At 38.1% G+C, this 19896-nt stretch overlaps 1 protein-coding gene across 1 annotated transcript in view; it reads right to left on the bottom strand.

Annotated features, from left to right (window-relative positions):
- The window catches only part of ROS1 (ROS proto-oncogene 1, receptor tyrosine kinase), a 69664-nt gene that overhangs the window by 24701 nt on the left and 25067 nt on the right, over positions 1-19896 (bottom strand). Inside the window, exons 18-33 of the mRNA XM_066180501.1 lie at positions 19086-19186; positions 17290-17504; positions 16724-16881; positions 15992-16154; positions 14956-15218; positions 14083-14146; positions 13236-13438; positions 12570-12781; positions 11768-12054; positions 10668-10844; positions 8611-8828; positions 8047-8188; positions 4322-4554; positions 3320-3496; positions 2138-2312; positions 1556-1673 (exon numbers count right to left, since the gene is read on the bottom strand). Coding sequence (XP_066036598.1) covers positions 1556-1673; positions 2138-2312; positions 3320-3496; positions 4322-4554; positions 8047-8188; positions 8611-8828; positions 10668-10844; positions 11768-12054; positions 12570-12781; positions 13236-13438; positions 14083-14146; positions 14956-15218; positions 15992-16154; positions 16724-16881; positions 17290-17504; positions 19086-19186 — 2906 coding nt within the window. The remainder of the gene's footprint in view (positions 1-1555; positions 1674-2137; positions 2313-3319; positions 3497-4321; positions 4555-8046; positions 8189-8610; positions 8829-10667; positions 10845-11767; positions 12055-12569; positions 12782-13235; positions 13439-14082; positions 14147-14955; positions 15219-15991; positions 16155-16723; positions 16882-17289; positions 17505-19085; positions 19187-19896) is intronic.

Here is a 19896-nt window from a genome sequence, read left to right as displayed (position 1 = left end):
CATTGGCAGTGAAGATACCATTCTTTAGCTAGCCACTTTCCCATAGTGTCTGCTGACTGCTCGGTGTATTTCTTCCTTTCCCCATTGGACTGAGATTGATTGCTCACAATAAATTCAGAGCTGATTATTCACCAACCAAAAGAAGACCATGTACTTAAACTTGAAAGGCCATATCTGAAATATCATTTCATGTCACACAACACCGTAATACATCATGTGAAATGACCTTCATGAGCAAGTCACTCATTCTCCCAAAGCACTTTAATAAAGAAAAAAGGCCAAACACTTCTCAACCAGAAAGATATGGGCCAACTATATGTTCATGCCCTTGGTGTGTACATGTTGCCACCAGAGCTGTATGAAAAACAGAGGTTGCTTAAAAAGGCTAGGCAAACATTTTCTAGAATGCTGCACAACTGACCTAACATTTTTCTACCTGATGTGAAATTCAGTCAAAAACATCAGTATGTGTACGTTCAAACTGCAAGACAAAAGCTTATTTCATTACAAGACCACCTCAGTGATGCATTATGATTCCAGAGATGAATAAGAAGCTGGAGTCTGAAGAACGCAGCTAATGCACAGCCCCAGCACAGACCAAGGGACTGACATTTCCTTACCCATCAGCAGCAAGTCAGGTACAGATTGTCTCCTGGCATATCAAAATTATTATTTCCTCAGAGCATGCAGGTCCCTGCATGCTTACAGAACTGTAGGAAGCTTACAGCACCAGGAAAATATGTCTGAGTGAAAACTTATATAGGTAAAGCATTTCCAGCTCTAGAGTGCCATCACTCCTTAGCTATCACAAGCACAGAGGAAGAAATAATGGCTGAGTTTAGAAAACTGCTTCCCTCCATCAGTACTGACTTCAAACATCCACTGGAATATTTCAGAAGATGACTCTCTTAATTTTAAAATAATGCATTAATTAAACTTTGCACTGACTGCTTTAAAGAAATCTCTCCAGAGTCATGGTCAAAAGATCAGAAGTTCAAAGTCACTGCGCACAGCAATATACTCTAACCTCCCCTTCCAATACCAGTGCAGGAGTTAGAGTGAGCTGGCACTCTAGTGTGATATCAATAGCCCAGGCAATCGGTATTTAATGACAGACCATTTAAAAAATTATACAGTCATCCCACGTGGGTGGGAATACTTTATTTCTGGCGATATTACAACACCTTGTTTGAGTCCTCTGAAAACTAATATCTTTGTACATATACTTTAGCCAAAAATATATACTACATGTAATTTGAGATTTGTGATTTGAAATTATCTCTCAATCTTCTAATTCACTGACATAGATCAAAATATATAACTGTATTTCAAGATTGCTCTGAAAATGCTGTTAGTGTTTATTTTCCTTCTGTGTTTTCCAGAATTTCTGGAAATTACGGGTACTTGGTTTATATAAGAAAGACACCCCAATGGGAAGGGCCTTTTGCATCATATATATTTCATTCTTCCCATTTGAGCCAACCTGAAAAGCCCTGCACACCCAGATTTGTTCTGGGCTGCTACCTATGGGAAGAGTGCCTCATGCATTGCTTACCTGCCTTCTAAGATGTAGTAGGTCAGTTTGCTTCCATTGTCATCAGCCTTTTCCCACTGTAGAGAGTTTTTGGAGTCTTCTGCTCTTTTAGGTACTCCTGGCTTACTGGGAACACCAGCTTAAGCCAAACGGGAAGAAACATAACCCTTAAAATGTGTTTGTAGCATGACAAGGGGCTAAAGGCACAGAGAAAATTGGATGCACACATGGGCGTTTAGACATACAAAAGGAAGGAGGATTTATATTAATACAGAGAATGAATCCTTGGTCTTCTCTTTGTGATGGATAAATTCCAAAATTTTTACTCACATGCAGCCTTTCACCACTAATGAGTTCACTTGCATTATAGGCATTTCATTTCAGTTCCCCTCACTCTTTCCTCTGCTCCACTTGGAAATGAACCTCATCTTTTTCCCCCTATTACTTCTGAAGGTATGGTATTGTGTTATTCATTTTTCAAACACACAGAGCTATTGGGTCTTAATATAAGAAAATTGCCTGCTAAATTTTGAAAATATAATGTTTAATATTCACATCCTGCGAAGAGTCTTAAAATCTTGTTATCCTGTGTCAAGTGCTTACCTGCAGTTTTAAAGCTTGTTGAAGATGAAGTGCTTTTCACTCCTGTAACATAAACTACTGTTACTCTTACAAAGTAGTTGGTCCAAGGAAGGGTTCCTGTGAGGTTGCATGTGTAAACAAGATTTCCTGTGCATATAGTGTTCGCAGGAGAAAACCAGTCACTTTTTGTTGGCCACTAGAGAAATAAAATATCATTATGGTCAACTTTCTTGCTCTGCTGGAAGTGTGTCACAGTTCTATTCCTGGGTAGATTAACTACTTTGCCACCTCTTAATATCATAGTGGAAATATGACGCAGGTGCTCTTTTGACCATGGGACTTTGTCCTCTCAGAGACCAAGGACACAAACTCTAATTTTCTTCTTTGTTTTCAGGAGATCTACAAGCCTTGGCAGTAACAAAGAACAACAGATTAAGTGCCTGCTTTACACAGCCAAAAGGAGCCTTCCCCTCATATTTCTGGATCATCGTGACGTGCCCATGAGTTCAGCTTGCCATGATGCAGTTGAAAGGAGGTGGGTTAGTGGAATTGTGATATGACATTTATTTTAGGGCAGGGAAATGTTTGGTGTAGGTCTATTGAATCTGCTTCTCTATAGCAAAGAATCTGCATGATCCAGTTTAGGACATGACTTTTTCTGCATCCAGTGTTCAGGTGTTGAAGTCTGAAATTTCCATGCATGCTGCTCTCACTGCAGTGCTTACTTCATACTCCATGGTCTCATCTCTGGCATTTTCTCCTAACATCTAACACTGGAAAATAAAATCCAGATACTAGATTGTAGCTAATATTTATTGCTGAAAACCCTTTTCTTCTTTTTCTTGTGCAGGGCAGACATAGGATTTGCAACTGCAAACCCAGTTGGGGCAGGGCAGTGAGGAAACAGGGATAGGACTGTTGAAACAGGAGACTCAGAAGGAATTCTAGTGAGGTCATCCAGGATGTCCTTTGGCACTATGGAGTACTAAATGCTACAGCTGCACTCCTCCTTGTTCCTGGCAAATGCTGACTCCATCCTGCCCCTGCTGAGCAGCTAAGACTGACATCACCATGCCCAAATTATCCACTGAGACTCTTCATGTACATCCTGCCACCCACCCTGTCCTACTTACCATGACAGAGTAGGTTAAATTTTCTCTGATCTGAAAAAAACCCACCCCAAACCTTAGAGGTATTTTTTACCTTACACAACTCAAACCAGAAACTGGTTTCATTGATGTTCCGAGGAGCTCTCCATTCTAGCTGGAAACTGGTATTTCTGGGGACTATGTTGATAGGTGCAGCTGGAGTCTCAAAAGTTTTTGCAATGACAGGGGCACTTTCAGAAAACCAGTTCTCATCAGGATGAAAAGCAAGAACCTAGTAAGGCAATGAATGAGCTGTACAATACCACAACAGTTGGAAAGACAGCTTTGATTTCGCAACACCAAGAGTTTGGAAGACTAATGTTTCAAACAAGGCAGTATTCAGGCAACAGAAATATAGGTGTGGAAAGAGATTTTGCACCTCACAGCTGCAAGATCATATACCTTCAGGCTGAAATTTCATGTCCAGGAGTACCCTTCCTCAGAGACTCTTCTTAGTTTCTCGTCTCAGATTTCTATCAAGTCCCTTCTCTTTCTAGATCTTTCTTAAATGCCACATGCTCTTACACAGACATGTAGATGTCACATCACATATTAGGCAGTGTTTTAGAACCACGGAAACACAAAGTCAAGAAGTGCCTTAGCACACTGCTTTTCACTAAGCCACAGGCAAATATGACCTGTGAGGTATGCATACTTGCATACACATATACAGGTATTTAGGTATGTGTGTGTATATACATTCCCTATTATATTATCCAAATCATTTACAAAAGCCCAAAATCAATTTGGGACCTATGGATCCCCTCCTGCCATCATCTGAATGCTCTCTCAACAGTGTAAATCACTCTACTTGTGATACCCAGTGCACATTCTGCAGACATCCTGTTTGCTTGGTGACTTTTGAAAATGTCACTCTGATTATAGACCTGTTGTCCAGATACATCATATACTACTGTTTTTAAGCCCTCATCTGTAAAGGGAGAAGCAGTACATTTTGTTCTTATGAATCCACATTGCACACTTTTGTCTACTTTACAGAAGAGCAGTCTAAAGATTTGCAGGTTGAACAAACCAATAAAACTTCTTGCAATTATACCTTGAATGAATTGTTTGTTTCAGGTTGGAGCCCACTGACAGACCAGGCAAGCATCCCATTTGAAAATTCACTTTTTCGCAAAGGTGTGGCTGGGACAGGAGGCAATAAATTGACAGAGATTTGATAGCGGATGGATTCAAGAGGTCCATTTGGCTTCAGAGGCTCACTCCAAGATATGTTGATGGTGGTGTCAGACAAAACAAATGTTTTAATCGTGTCAACTGCCTCTGGTACTGAAAATGAAAGAAAAAATAATATCCTTTTTAGAGAAGTCAAGAAATGTCACCAAGGAAAGAAAAGAAGGATATAAGTGTATTAATATGATTCATTAAAAGGTCTGAAAGTCTACACATGTAAAACTCATATTCTGGTATAGTCAGTCAGCTGCAGACAAGTTCAAAATATTTTTAGGTACATTCAGTATCTTCTTGGCTATCCTAATATGCAAGCAGACAAAACAAACAAACAAACAAACAAAAACAGAAGCAACCTACCAAAAAACCAAACAACAACAGGAAAACAGCTGTTGTCCTATACTTCTACATTTATAGTCATATCATTGAATTCCTACTCCCTCTTAGTTTCCTAATTCGGGTCTCAGATGTGAGTTTAATATTGTGCTTACTTGAATATGCACAGAAAAAAAAAACTGTGCTCTATTCCAATTGGAAAGTCTTTTCTTGAACAGAAACTTATGAGGGAAGAAAATCCAAAACTAAGCATTATTTCTCATCATTTACAATTTTTTCTCAGAAATACAGAGTCTGGGTGAGCTGTGTAAGGAAGAAACTGGGTTGATGGTCAGATGTCCATACCAGCTGGTTACCCACTAATTGTTCTGGAAAAATCAGCCCTTCCTTTGTAGCTTTAAGATCACAGACTTTGTAATGGTATATGGTATATCCCTACTCTGCATTAAAAATTCTTTATTTCCTATTGAGCTCTCCAGATAGGTAAAAATGTTAACAGGTTATTACGCTATTTAAGTTCCCAACATATCAAAATTATGAGTCCATATCTTTTCATTCATATCCTAGTAGCAAGATTACAGATTATTTAATGAAATATACAGAAACTAAACTAGCAAAGAAGTAAAATTTCCCATTTGTCTAGCTAAAACATTTGTGGAGTAAGAGTGACACTCTGTGGCAAGAGCAATGTATTAATTGTCTTCCTCTTTTTTTCATTCCCACTATCTTGCTATTTGATGGAAAGCACAAATTATTCCAGGCTTCTTTCACTTCATTAGAGAATTGAAAAAAAGGCAGAGGGAATTCACACAGCTTCAGAGGCGTTAAATAGTGTACACACTTCAAGAGGCTCTAGCAGCATCTGATTACAATTTAAACTGGCAGTTACATTCATGAAATTGAGAGCATAAGTGTCAGGACACATATAGCTTCTATTTACAGCTGGCTGGAAGTTTTTCAACAAATTGTGTAAAGCTCTGAATGGTGATAAAAATACCTATTCAAAATACTCAAGGTTTGTAGGCTGGGGTGGGGTGAGGCTTTTTGTTGGTTTGGTTTGCCTTTTGTCTAAGATTTGATTTTCATCCAGGTTTTTCATTTTGTCCCAACTAGAGAATCCTGTTCTGAGTTTCATGTTTCATTTTAACATGAGACTAAAAAATTCCATTGGAGTGGAGCAATCCAGTCTCCCATTTCACGTGCTACCTTCATGTTTCATTGTACAATGCTGTACATCGCTGCAGGATGGCACAGTTTACCACACAAAAAAATAACTATGTCAATTCTAGCTACATCCCAATAGTATTTAATGTTATTCAATTAATGTGTCACACAAGTTTTATATTAGAGATGTGGAATCTGTAAGAATTGAAATCTACTGATAGAAGGCTAGAATTGTAAGGGAGTTTTGTTCATTTGCTTTTCCTCCATAGACTCCATGGGAAGGTAGAATCATCAAGGTTGGAAGAGACCTTTCAGATCATTAAGTCCAGCTGTCACCCAGCACTACCACTGTAACCCCTAAACCACAGAACCCCATCACCCAATGCCAGATACCTCTTAAACACCTCCAGGGATGGTGACTCCATCACCTCCCTGACTAACCTATTCCAGTGCTTGACCACCCAAACACTGTAAACATTTTTTCTGATATCTAATCTGAATCTCCCACCTCAGAAAAAAGCCATTGCCTCCAGTCCTCTCACTGTAGGCACAGTAGAAGAGACTGGCTCACAGTTTTCAGAGATCCACATAGGATGGGAGCCTATTTGCTTGATAGCACAGATGCGAAGGGATCTGACTTAGGAGAAAAAACCCAGCATAGTTGAACAAGAGACCTTTCAAAGTATAGCACGCCTGGATTCCACAATAAGGGTGGCAATACGCCTGCACCTCTTGTTTCACTTTCATTTGAAAGATGAAAATAAGTTCACTTTAAACTGAGGGAGCCAGTGCCCAAGGGCCAGAGGCTGCTGTGCCTCTCAGTTTCACTTCCTTACCCTCTCTCAAAAAAGAACTGCTCCAACTCTGCAGGACAAGACCCAGGCAAGAAAACTAACGAAGATGGGGCCCACAGCATTCCCACATCCCAGTAAGTTCAACACCAAGTATCCCTAGGTACCACCTCCTCAGTCTTTCAGCAAAACACATGCTGTTTCACTGAATGATATGCTGTCATGTAGACTTGGTTATAATTCTGACTCTCTGACTTACGAATTAACTTGCTTTGCAAGTGAAGAGTTTATGTGGATCAAGCTGACACTTGCTGGTGACACCAGGCACAACAGAGCAAAACCGACACAACAGAAGAGCAAGCACTATGTAAACTATGGGGAATAGCTACCTCCTGTAATGGCTTTCCATGTTTTCAGCAAGGGACTTCAGCAGAAGCACTGAGAAACTTACCTGAAGAGGAGCACAAATGCAGCTCCTCATAAAGACAAGCGTGCATGTACAAAATTACACGCGCAAAACAAGAAAAAGTGCTGAGCAAGGTAGTTCTATTAGACTGGGTAACAACGGGTGCAAAAGCATAACATGCACCTTTGCATGATCCTTCGCTTTCTGGAAGATGTCAAGAGCTTCAAGGAAACTGGCACAATAGCTGCCCCACAGCTGCATACAGGTAGAGTGAAACAGAGAATGAGTAGAAGCATCTTCCTGTCCTAACTGGGGTATTTACAAGCACGGGAGGCATCTAGCTCAGACTGTAGTGTTCTCAAAGAACAAGGACTGAAAGGGCACATCAAAACTCTTGAAATCAACTGTATTCATTCAGGCCAAAATTAAAAAACGAAGTGTTGTCTTTTCAGCCTGGTTCACAACAAAACAATTCTGCATTACCCTTAGGAACAGCAATTATGAGAATGACATCAAGCCAAGGGAAAAAATCTTAACGCTGAATGAATACATAACACAGATATTTAAACATACATAACCACACATACATTCAAATATGACTTATTTAAAGATGTGGTCCAAGGCAGAAACTACAACTGTTTAGTCACTTTTAACGATAATTTTTCTTTCCTCAGGAAGCCAATAAGTCAAAGCATTAAAGAATATATACAAATATATTGAGTGAATCATACAAATTCATCAAGTCTGCTTGCAAAGACCTTGAAAAGATCTACACTGGTTATATTTTAAGCAGGCTATCTGTCCCCTCTCTGATTTACAACTCAAACTTGCATATACCTTTCTCTAACTGAGATGATAACTCTCTACAAAATCAGAATAAAATATGAAACAAACCTCCATATAGAGTTGTGACAACTATGCCTTCTCCCACAGGCAGTGCTTCCTCATCTGAATAGTAGTTTTTCACTGCAACTTGTATGGCATAACTCGAAAATGGCTGTAGGTTCTCTAAGACAGCAATAGGACCCTGATATTCCTGTAAATCAAAATCAGATAACAAACATGCATTCTTAGAAAAGAGAGTCATGTGTCAACCAAATCATCTGTCAACGAAATGTGTGTTAAAAAATAATACAGTAGTGTTTGTGCATTGTAATACGCTTTAGTGTTTGCAAAAAGAATGTTAGAATCACCTATTTTGGTAAGAGGTCCCTACAGAAAAGAAAGCACATACCAAAAACAAGCCAAAAAGTAGGGGGGTACTTGCACAAAGGAAAACTAAGGAATCTACCACTTACCAAGTGCCATATAGAAAGGACAGTTACTGTTGCAAAATACAGAAATGGAAAAAACTCGCTGACAGAAAGCTACAGAATGGTTCATAAAATCACTAGAAATGATATCACATTCCCCGTTTACAGATGGCATCACATACATTTCTGGGTGAAGTAGCCATACCAATGTCTTTTGCTGTGGAGCAGAAAAACAGTGTCTTGAGCTCCTGCAGATGTTTGCCATTTGTCTGGAAAATACCAGGTACGTTGGCGTAGGCTGGGATATGCTGGGGCATAGCTGCTGTGCTGTGACAGATGGCAAGCTTAATGTAAAACTGGTGTTAGTCGTAGCAAGGATAGTAGGTTTCTCAGTGTCTGGAAAGAGAATCAGGCATCTTTTATCTAGGAAAGACATCAAAAGATTAAAAATTAAAATTATGGCTGGATCAATCCAAACTTGCATGGGATTTTACCACCATTCATACGAGAAAGCATGACTACAAAGTATTCTTTCTGCTCTCACAAAGAGAAAGAGAAGAAAATTCTACCTGAAAGTACTTTATTTGATTATTTTCCTGGACACAAAAATAATGGTCCTCAAAGAAACTCTCATTTATCTTTGATGAGATACAACTTCAATAAAGAATTTAGGTTCTTCTTGTAGTAGAAGATGGAAATGCAAAATGTAGTTGCTGTGTTGTCAGGGCAGTACATATTGATGAGCCCAAATTTGCCTGTTTCTGGAAAGACAGACATGCTGAATAGACATTGGCTTTCTCTAGCAAGTAAGTATTATCTGCTTTTTTTCCTAAACAGCTTTCCACGTGTAACTTAACAACAGATAATGAGAGACAAATTGGGAGGTAGAAAAGGAGTCTGGAGGGAAAAAACATTAGAAAACTACACTGATAGTTACTGAAAAGTAACAAAAGAAGATTCCTCATTACTTGATGTACTTTCAAAAACAAAATAAAAATATATTAAATGGACTTCCTGAAATTTAGGCATGTGCACAGGGAAGAAGGTATAACAGCCAACACTTGCCCTTAGGCCACAACAACTGACCTCATAGGCAAGACCTTTTCTCCCAAAGTGAGCAACCCTGCCATTCCTACCAAAGTCAGGTTCATGCATATTCCTCCAAATATATTTGCAGCAGTCAATGTAAATTAGAAAATCTCTGTGGGGATCTCTGGGTAGAAATAATCCATTTGGACTGAAATCTGGTTCTTCCCTTTCTCCACCAGCTAAACCTGGGGCTCTTGAAGCAAACCCTGTCCCTGGGGATAGGGATTGGCACATACTGTACCAGGCCAAACCAGGCTCCTGCACTAATGCCAAGCCAACACAGATCTCATGAGAGCAAACATGCCCAAATGTTAGCAGGAATAGCCTGAGCATTGGTCAGAGCAGCCACAGGCAGGCATGACTGTACCAGCTACCCAAAAGAATGTGAAATGTTTTTATTCCAAAGTGCATCTTGTTAAAATACTCGTTTGTATATTTACCAGGTTTTTTAATGCAAAACTTAAGCATTGTCTTTTATGTTTTTTATGGAGTTGAAGAATTATTTTGCATATATTCATCATGCTAGGAGCTGTTCTAAACCTCTGCATTTACAGAGATAATCCCTATAGATACAATGATTCCTAATTTTCTATTAAAACTAATGCTTTATTACTTTCATTATGATTCTACAATGGCTTGTTTAAAATATGAGGAGTTCTAAGTGAAGTCTGGGTCTACTATAAAGTAACCTGTAATTGTCTCTTGGGTACTTTATTATAATTCACTTTAATAAGCAGAGTTTTTATCTCTTTGTCTTTGGAAGGACAGGCTTTTTTTTTAGTTTTACATACATGTGAACAAACTCAGAAATCTGTGCCATAACAGGGGTCACTATCAAGCTCTTGCTACAACGCTGTGGAATATATTTGCTCTTTTTCTGTGCTGTAACATGCACCACCTTTTCTCAATCTCCATGTCTGACACAACTTTGAAAATACGCATAGTCTGGCATTAACGAACAGAGGCAATATTCATCATCATGACCTTTCATTGTATCCAACACAAGGCCAGTCCTTATATTCACCCTTTTAAAAATGTACAAATTGTTTCTCAGTAGAAGGTGCCTGAATCCATGAAGCATATTTTACATAAATACACACCACAATCTCCAACTTAAATACATGCTCTGTAATAAACTGGTAACATTTACAAAACAAGCCAGATCCCCTCTACCTGGATATGACTGTGCTGCTGAGTTGTAAGCTAAGATTTTCAGCGCATGGTTTGCTCTCTTGTGAAGGAAGTGTCTTCGGCTTTCTTTATTCGCTAGCCAAATTTCAGTGTATTCCTTTGTTTCAGCAGTCCAGTATATAAATTTCTTATCTGTAGTCAAGCTGCCAATTTTATTACCTACAGGAAAACATTGCATAGTTAAGTTTTATAATCAACCCTGAGCAGATGATTTTAGAAGTGCAGATGGGTGCTTGTATTCACAATGAGACAATAGATGTATCTCGGCCATAGTGAATCCTCAAAGACCTCTCCTTGAGAAGAGATTTCTGATATTTTTTTCAGTGGGTCTCATGAAGCAGAGACACTGTTATTCCAGTTTAGAAGTGTAGATTTGAAGGTGGTTTATTATCCATAATTATGAGAAATGCTATTCAAATAACAAACAAAATAAATAAAACATGAAAGCCAGAGCTGTCTAAAGAAACTTTGCTCTTTTTTCATCATGACAAAAACCACCATGATCTGCCATCACTCAGGAACAATTAAGACAGCTCCTCTGGTAACAGAGCAGCTTTACCAACACACCTCCAAAGCTGAGCTCAAAACCAAGCAACCAAGAATAAGTGTTATTATCACAAGAAGTGAAACATGGATAATTTGTCATGCAAGACCCTACCTGCATGAAGTACCTTCCCCTCATGTTGAAGCCTGCAAATGGCATTTGCAGGCACAAGTTGTTATTGTATCTTTTCATTGAGAAAAACTGCAATAGATGTAGCTAATACCAAACCCTAGCAAAATAATGTATTAATAGTCTAACCAGTAGCACTTGAGGCCGTAGCATTTCTTTTGATTGATGTCTTTCTGGAATACGCACTTGAATTAGTAAATATCCTCACAGTGCTCTTTCTCCTAGTTTGTATGAACACAGTACACAACTGGAAACACAGAACACAAACATTTTGTCCATATTGACTATAGATGAATCAGTGTTATAAACAAAGTGCTTCATGGATGCTATGCTTTGAAATTAATGGTTTTTTGAAGTAAGAGACAGCAAGAATCACAAACTACCCAGAAAAATATAAGAGTTCTCACACCTTGAATACTTGGTATTTTGATAATTCTCCAGCAGTGGCAACCATCCACATCTGAGGCCCATATTTCATCTCCTCCTCTGATAAAAAGCAGCTGGGGATTTTTGGAGTCAGACAGATCTATACTCATAGGTCTTCCTAGCTCAGCTTCTGTGACATTACAGGTACAGTAACTGCTCATCACTTTTTCTACCAATCCATGTCCCAAGATGTGGTGCACAGTGTTGTTCAGAACATCATAATAAAACATGTGGCTGCCATTATCAAGCTCTTCCATCCAGTACAAGCGGCTATCAAAGAAAATGCATTACTTTCAGTAGAAAAACTTCAGCCTGACTGATCTAAATGCAGTCCAAGCCTGAGCAACTGAGCAACTGAGTCACAAATCTCCCAAGCATTTGAAACCAGGTAACTACAGCAGCATAATTGCAAAGTGATTCCAAGTGCCAAATTATTATTTTTGTATAGAAGGCCACAATAACTGGCTATTCTGGATAAAATGGTTACTGCAAAAAAGTTGTTGTCTGGTGCTGACTTTCATTTGCATTACTTATATAGAACAACCTAACAGTATTTAAGCATAATTTTAAATCTTTACTCAAACACAGACATCTTTTTGAAATAAGACATGTCCAAGCTCAACTAGCAGTACAAAAGTGGCACTACATCAAAAAATTTCTGAGATTTACTCAATGCCAAACTCATCTACTATAAAAAGTCCTTCTTACTCCTTAACATTTCAAGTTTTAAGGACAATCATGTCTAAAATTTGCTTTAAAAAAGTTATTAGTAGTATGTGCCTTACCTTAAGAAAGGATATGACAACAGAGAGGATACAGTTGAATTACTTTTGCCCAGCTGCATGTTCAAGGCTTTCAGAGATTTGTTCTTGAGCTCAAGATCAATAACAAATATTTGAGTTTCATTCTGTGGTGTTTTCAGGGCAACAAAGATATGTCTTGCAATCCAGTCAACTGTGATGGCTGTGACATTGTGAAGATATGCATCTTGCAAAAACTTAAGAAAAAAATAAAAAAGGATGGAGTTTTCCAACCTGATGTTGGGACATTATGAAATTCAAATTATTTCTGAAACATAAGTGTCTATTCAGGAAGTAGAAGTCAATGATTTGTCATTGATTGACATTATATTTAGAAAAATCAAATCTACTGTTTCACAAATTTCAATTGTTGCTTCCATATTCTTGACATTAGAATGAAGTAAATTAAATTAAATATGATACAAAATACAAATTTCTTGTATTTACTAGTATGAATTTTAAACTAAACATCTGACAAAATATCAACAAAGCAGATGTGAGTAAAACCACTTATAATTAATAGGACAACCTTAACGATGGCACACTGGTCATTTTTCCTTTTTCAAAAGTATAGTTGGCCATAAAATAATAACAATAATGGCCATGTACTTTCCTAGATTCTCTCAAGTAAAGGAGTGAATAAAGGAATACCTGAACCATTGAAGCATTCTGTATATTCAGAATAAAAAGAGAATCTTCAGTGATATGGTATGCTTTGTCATCATTAGCAGTGTAACAGATGTCCTTTACATTAGTCTTTGCCAAAATTTCCCATATGGTATGACCACTGTCTATGTCGGTAAGAAACAACTTGTTGGCAGAAATAGTTATTAGAGTTGGGACAGGGAAAAGATCTGGAAGGAAAAGGGCACAGCAGAATTTATCAAAAAACCCTATCCTAGATAATCACATTATTCATTAGGAGAGCAAGTATGAGATACAAATAAATGGTGGGTCTGAACTTGTATTTGGTAGTATGCCACAGAAAATAAATAAAGTGAGATGCCCTCTTGTCATCACAATCAAACTACTAAGATATTTTCAGTGGCATTTTGAGTGCTTACCTAACAAATTTAAGCATAGTAAAACAGATTTGCTAATTTAATTATCTTTAACAGCCAAATTAGAAATAGCCTATGATCTCTAGTGAATCTCTAACTCTCCTAGTTAACTTTGACAGCCTAACTAGAAATACATTATGATCTCTAGCAGTATACAGATTACAGATGAAAACCTACTGTTTCATGCTAGCCTGGAGTAGCACAAAAAAGCTAATTTAGCATGGTTTTGTGTAAAGGCTTGAAATTCCCAAAATTTAGTCTAATGATAAGGAACGTGTTAATCTTTCATATCAGAGGATGCAACCATTTCCTCCGTTGTGTTTGCTGTATTTAACACAAAATGTTGGAGGCTACTTTTCAGATTGCCAAATTCTTGTACTGTGATTTTCACCAGCAATTGCACACAAACCATGAGATGGCAACTAAAACATCCATACCTGATGAATTCCTCTCTGCCATATCAGACAAAGGTCCTGGACCTACAGAGGTGAAGGCCTGCACCTGTGGGACAGGAGATTGATACTAATGTTAAGTAACAGCATAAATGACTGCATTTGAGAGCCTGTAGAGTCAATCGAGACAAAACCCCTGTCTGCTCATCTAGGAACATAAGTGTGTTTGACATCAGGCTGTGCTGGTCAGTTCAAAAGCTACATTCAGGTTGGGACCATGGCTATGAAGAGAGTTTTTAGCAGTGGCCCAGAGATTGACAATCCATGCTGCATCTAACAGCTGGACCTCAAAGGACTCCAGATAGTCTTTTTGTTTCCTTTCCCAGCCTGGAACAATTCCTGCTATTTGTTGATCTTGCAACCAACATGGTGTTCCTCTCTATTAGTATCTGGTCTATTACGTGCTCTCATGCTTTTAACTTGTCTTTCAAGCACATGTTCTGTCTGTTCCAAAACTTTTATCACAATGAAAATATGATTTCTTGACAAGTTTTGAACTGGAAGTCTCTTTCAATGGAAGCCACACGAGTCCTTGCGTTTCTCACATTGTGGCTCTGTTCAAAAGGCCTGTCACTCTCCACCAGATCAGTGGAATCTGTGTTCAACTTGCAGTTTTTAGGGCTTGGGGAAAACTCTAGATTTGGACTTCACCATTTATTGAACAACATGATACACAGAGAGGTTAGGCCAAGTATCCATGGGTGAGTCAGCAAATCAGCAGTTCTACAAGCAGAAACCACAAGCTCTTGGCCCAAGCCCCATCTCCCAGGCAGAAAAAACATCTCCCAGGCAAACACATGAGACTGCATAGATAACATCTACCATCTAGCACGAGACAAGCTGAGTAAATTTTCATACCTGAAACCTTACTGTGAGGCTGGGAAGCACATCCCTGAGAGAAAACTGCTTCTGTGTGGGTTCAACATTGCTTTCAATCCACTCCATGAAAGTGCCAGCAGTGCTGCTCTGATTCAATAGCTGATAGTAAACCCTGAACTGCATGAATATTCCATTTTCCCTTTCAGGTGTGTCCCACCTGAACTCCACAAGGACTTTCCCATCACTTTTCTGTAGGTTATTTTGTAACACATATATTCTAGGGTTCCTAGGGGCTGAAGGAACTGCATAAAAAAATAAAGATAAAATACACAGAACAAAATACTCCTGTCAAAACACAAACCCTACCTCATAACTAACTCTACAGAACGTTATCTGAAGCTTAATGATATTTCTTCTGTTTTTCACTGATGTGAGGTTATGTGATTTTAATTTGCCTAGCTAAAAGATAGAACTATATAAATACAAAAAAAAAAAAAAAAAAAGCACTCCTGCACTGAGATTGGGACATGTCTATTTAGCCAGGTCCTGCATGTAACTATGGGGCTGTAAAAATTTTCACAACACAGAGCATATTCTATCCCCTCTCCTATTCACTTCAAAATCTACTGCATCTCGTGAGTTTTCTCACTGCTTCAGTCACTCCACATTATATTTTAATTTTGACATGCATAAGAGCAAAAATAAACACTGAAGGAAGAGAGCAAGAGTAAAATGTGCATAACATTTACTAAAAATCTACTAAGTGGTTAAGATATTGCATCCAGCCTTTGGTGTTCGTTGTAATTAATTCAGTTTCTCTTTCTTACTTGTAGTCACAGGCACATGCTGGATATATTGTCCTGCATTTTCTGTTCTGAATTCAATTACTTCAATTGTCTGCATCTATGTCTGCAACAGATGATTGCCAAAGATACTCAGAAACAAGTCCTTGCAACTCTGCCTGCAGCTGACTAGCTCTGAAAGCTGCTCATCCTTCACCAAGGTTTCACTTGCTGACATTGAGCTGTTCCCAGTACCCATTACACATGAGGAACAGGATGTAAAATTTTAGTACCTCCTTCAGGGGCTCGAAGGGATACAGATGTCATTGGTGCCTTGCCCCAGTATGTGTACGGAGTGACAGTAAAATCAAAGAGTGCAAATGGTTCCAGCCAATCCACTCGGTAGGATGGCACTGTCAGGTTATGAGGGTGAAGGCATCCTTCACTCTCCAGAGACTGCAAATGAAATTAAACAGAGCAAAATAAATCAAGACTTCTTTCCCACTCAAAAGGCCTTCAGTTTTCCCAAATTCCCTCACCAAACTGGTCTACTAAATAAAAAACACAACTTCTCAGCAGCCCTTGTTTCACCAGCTCCTGTGGCACTGTGGTGATGCGTAGCGATGTGCCAGCAATCTGCCCTTTGAATTTAAAGTAAAGCTTGCCAAGTGCACTAAAAGGGGATGACGGCTGGATTTCACATTCAGGCAAAGATTATCCCACTGTCATCTCAGAGGACACTTCTGTCTCTGAGTTACTGTGAGAGGCTTTCTCATGACTTTTTGAACACTGTGATCTCCTTGCCTGGCTCTTCACCTCCCAGCCACTAGCCCAGAGACACTTCTTCCTGCAGTGGTGGAGAAACTGGACAACTTGCACTCTGTTTGCAATTTAGTTTGGTTTTTGACCAATTTGTAAATGCTGGAGAAGAAGCAAACTCTACTTCTTTTTAAAAATAGATGTGTCAGCAAGTAGGTGCAGTAATACATGTAGGTAATAGGGAGGGATTGCATCAATATCCTCACTTGTAGAGCTTTTGATCCCACGCAGTAAAAGACAGTTCCCCATTCCACCTTTGTGGAGGGACTCCAAGTGATGTGGAAACTTGAGGAATTTCCTTTAATTCTGAAAGAAGACTCTGGCACTGAATCTGGAATCACTTTTGGCATAGAAGAAAAATTTCCTGTCCATAAATAGAAGAAATAACAATAATCTAAAGAATGTGAGGAATAGGTAGACTATTCAAACATGACTTAAAATATTAAAGTAAATCCTGTAAGCCGACATTAAATAGAAACAATAAATAACAACAACACTTATTCTTTTTATCCATACATGCACCATCAGCTTTTATAATTGAACATTATCCTGATATATATGGTAATGTATACGTATATATATATATGTATATATCTGTATGTATATATATATACATATATATATATAAAATCAAACATATCCTGATATATTTATTAATAAGTTGTTCTTATCCTTATCTTTTGTCAAATGACTAAAGAATTTCAAGAATGAAGAATTGCAGGCTGACAGTGAACACCTTTATTGAGGAGTTTAGATAAAGAGAATAATGTACCTGGCAAAGGTTTAAGTGATGCCTGAACAAGGGTAAAGGCTGTAAACTCTGCTGGTTGTGAGAAGGGAATGCTAAGGCTCTGATTGACTTCCTGGACTGTAATGAACTGAAGCCTATTAATCCAGAACAGACGACCACTGTAGTATTCCAGTGCACCCTGAGATATTTTGGAAGTACTCCATCCTGCAAATTCCGTGATGATGGCAGTACCACAACTGTGGAAACATGTATGAAATTAGCAAACTGATAGCACACATGTAGAGGGAACAGATTTATGCAATGTTTGACATATTGTTAAGTTTCTTATAATTCAAGTTCTTAATACTTATAATTCAAATTCTAAAATGTAGGAGGCAAGAAATCAAATCAAAATTTTTCTTTAGCTCTTTAAAGCAGAACACTTTTCAGAATATGAAACATTGCAGAAAGAAGAAAAAGGCTTTCATTCTCTTTATTTCATTGGAAAACAATTATAAAATCATTTAAGATTCTGCTGCATAGATGCAGAAAAATGAGAATTTTGAAAAACCAGCCCACCTTCTCTCAGCAATTCCACTGAAACAGTGAAGTCCACTTCAGAGCATGAGATCCATTCTACTTCACTACATCAGGAACCCAAATTTATTTGACCCCACTAGTTTCCTTCCATTTACTAATATCTATTAACATTTTTCTTTGCTGGGATCACTGGTGATTTAATCTGCCTTGTATATTGTATGTCAAAACTTACAAGGCCTTACAACTTACTCAGGCCTTTTTAGGTCCCAATTTATCTTGGTAAGAGATTAAATAGGTTGGAAGAGGCATCATTTTGCCATCTCAAAAAAGTCTTTGAGCTTAGACACATGCCATCCAAAACAAATACGGAAAAGCTTTGACACACCATCAGGTCCATTAGGATGGATCACTTCTAATCTCTGTATTCTGGCATGTCAGGGAGAAGGATTTATGGCTGCCAATTGGTTCATAATGGACCTGCATGTTCCGGTTAAAACTAATCATATTTTGATTCTTTCAGTGTTTCCTATTAATCATAGCAAGTCTAAAATCAGTCAGAAAATTCATGATTCCACGCAAAGCCAGCCAGCAACATTATGGGCACATGTAAATACAGATGCTATTCAATTAAGTTTGGGCAGTTTAATCTGATGCTTGAAAAAAAATTAAAATAATCACATTCTCCTCGTGGAAGGGAGCAAAAACATAGTTTCACAAACTACTATGCATTATACACTTTGCACTTAGAGAACAAACCACCATTTCTCTCAAGGTTTGAGTACATAATCAAGCTAACCCATAAACGTTGTTCATTATGTTTTGTCTTATTAAACTTTGCTTTTCTGGAGCAACGTAGTTATTTCACATTCAGGATGATCAAGAAGAAAGCCTGCTGGGTACTGTTAGCTCAGGTGAGAAAGTGGTGTCAGTTCAAGTCCTGAGATTCATGAAAGATGAGCAAGGTACAGAGCTCCAGGCACTTGGAAACTGTCAAGTGCTGTAAATGCCAAGATAAAATAGACAATAAGCAGCAATTATTTCCTAAAGCTAAGTCGAAAAATTGATGAGCATGATCTCAGCTGAGCTGAGGTTCCATGCCATGCTTCTCTCACTGCAAAACTGTGTTACCAACCACCACAACATGTAGTTTGCCATCAGTTAGCCATGATCATTAGCTCTTCTTTTTGTTTATTGTTAAATTAGTAAATAGTGTGCCTAGCACTGGACATTTTTTCTTGAAGAGTATGACAAAAACTAGAAAGTACAGACTTTCTTACCTCTGGTATACATTTACTTACCCTTCTTTACAGAGAGAAGCTCTGAATAGGTTTAAACATAGACTATCTTGCACAAGCCAGTAAAGAAAACCATAGGTGAGATCCAAAGTTACACCAACCACCTAAGAAAAACAGCCCAAATAGCAATTTGAACACATCTGCACTTCTGAGGTAAGAGCCCTTAGGCATAACAGTTGTCTAGACAACATCATAAGCAGCTCTTTATTGGCAAAAATAGCATTACTACCATGAAGGTTTATTCTGACACAAAAAGAGATAGCACTAGAAAATAATCAGGTCCTAGGTGGACACCTATTTATAGCAGCTGATGATTTTCTAGATAACAGTTTTTTAACACCTGTCACAGTGTTCATCCCTGGAGTATCCAAGTACCTCAGATATGATGGCAATAATGGCATATCAAGTGATTAGTGGAATTACCTATCAAAATTTCCAGAATAACTCTGATATTTTAACATTCTTGACATTCTGAAACAGGTGGATGATATCCAGTCTGAAAGTCAGACACATCTTTTGAAAAAAAGTATTTCAGGTCTTTTGTCTTTGTTTTCCAGCTTTGATTTTATACATGAACAGTTTAAAGTGTTGCATTACTTATGGAAAATAGATGCAAAATTTAAATTCGTTTATTTGATTAAGCAGGAAATTTGCATATTTAATTTTTTGCATTTTTAAAAATTAAATAAAGGGGGAAAGGAAATCCTGAACAATCTTTCTGTTCATTACTTCAATGTTTCATCATCCTTTTAAGGCAGGTGAAAGATTTGTTGTTCCTTTTTAATACGATCTAATATTCAAAACAGAGTCTTCT

Source organism: Chamaea fasciata, unplaced genomic scaffold, assembly GCF_029207755.1.
Source record: "Chamaea fasciata isolate MVZ Bird 193981 ecotype frontalis unplaced genomic scaffold, bChaFas1.0.hap1 SCAF_3, whole genome shotgun sequence".
NCBI classification, from domain to species: Eukaryota; Metazoa; Chordata; class Aves; order Passeriformes; family Sylviidae; genus Chamaea; species Chamaea fasciata.
The sequence above is the reverse complement of the archived record's forward strand: the minus strand, read 5'-3'. Positions and strand labels throughout refer to the sequence as shown.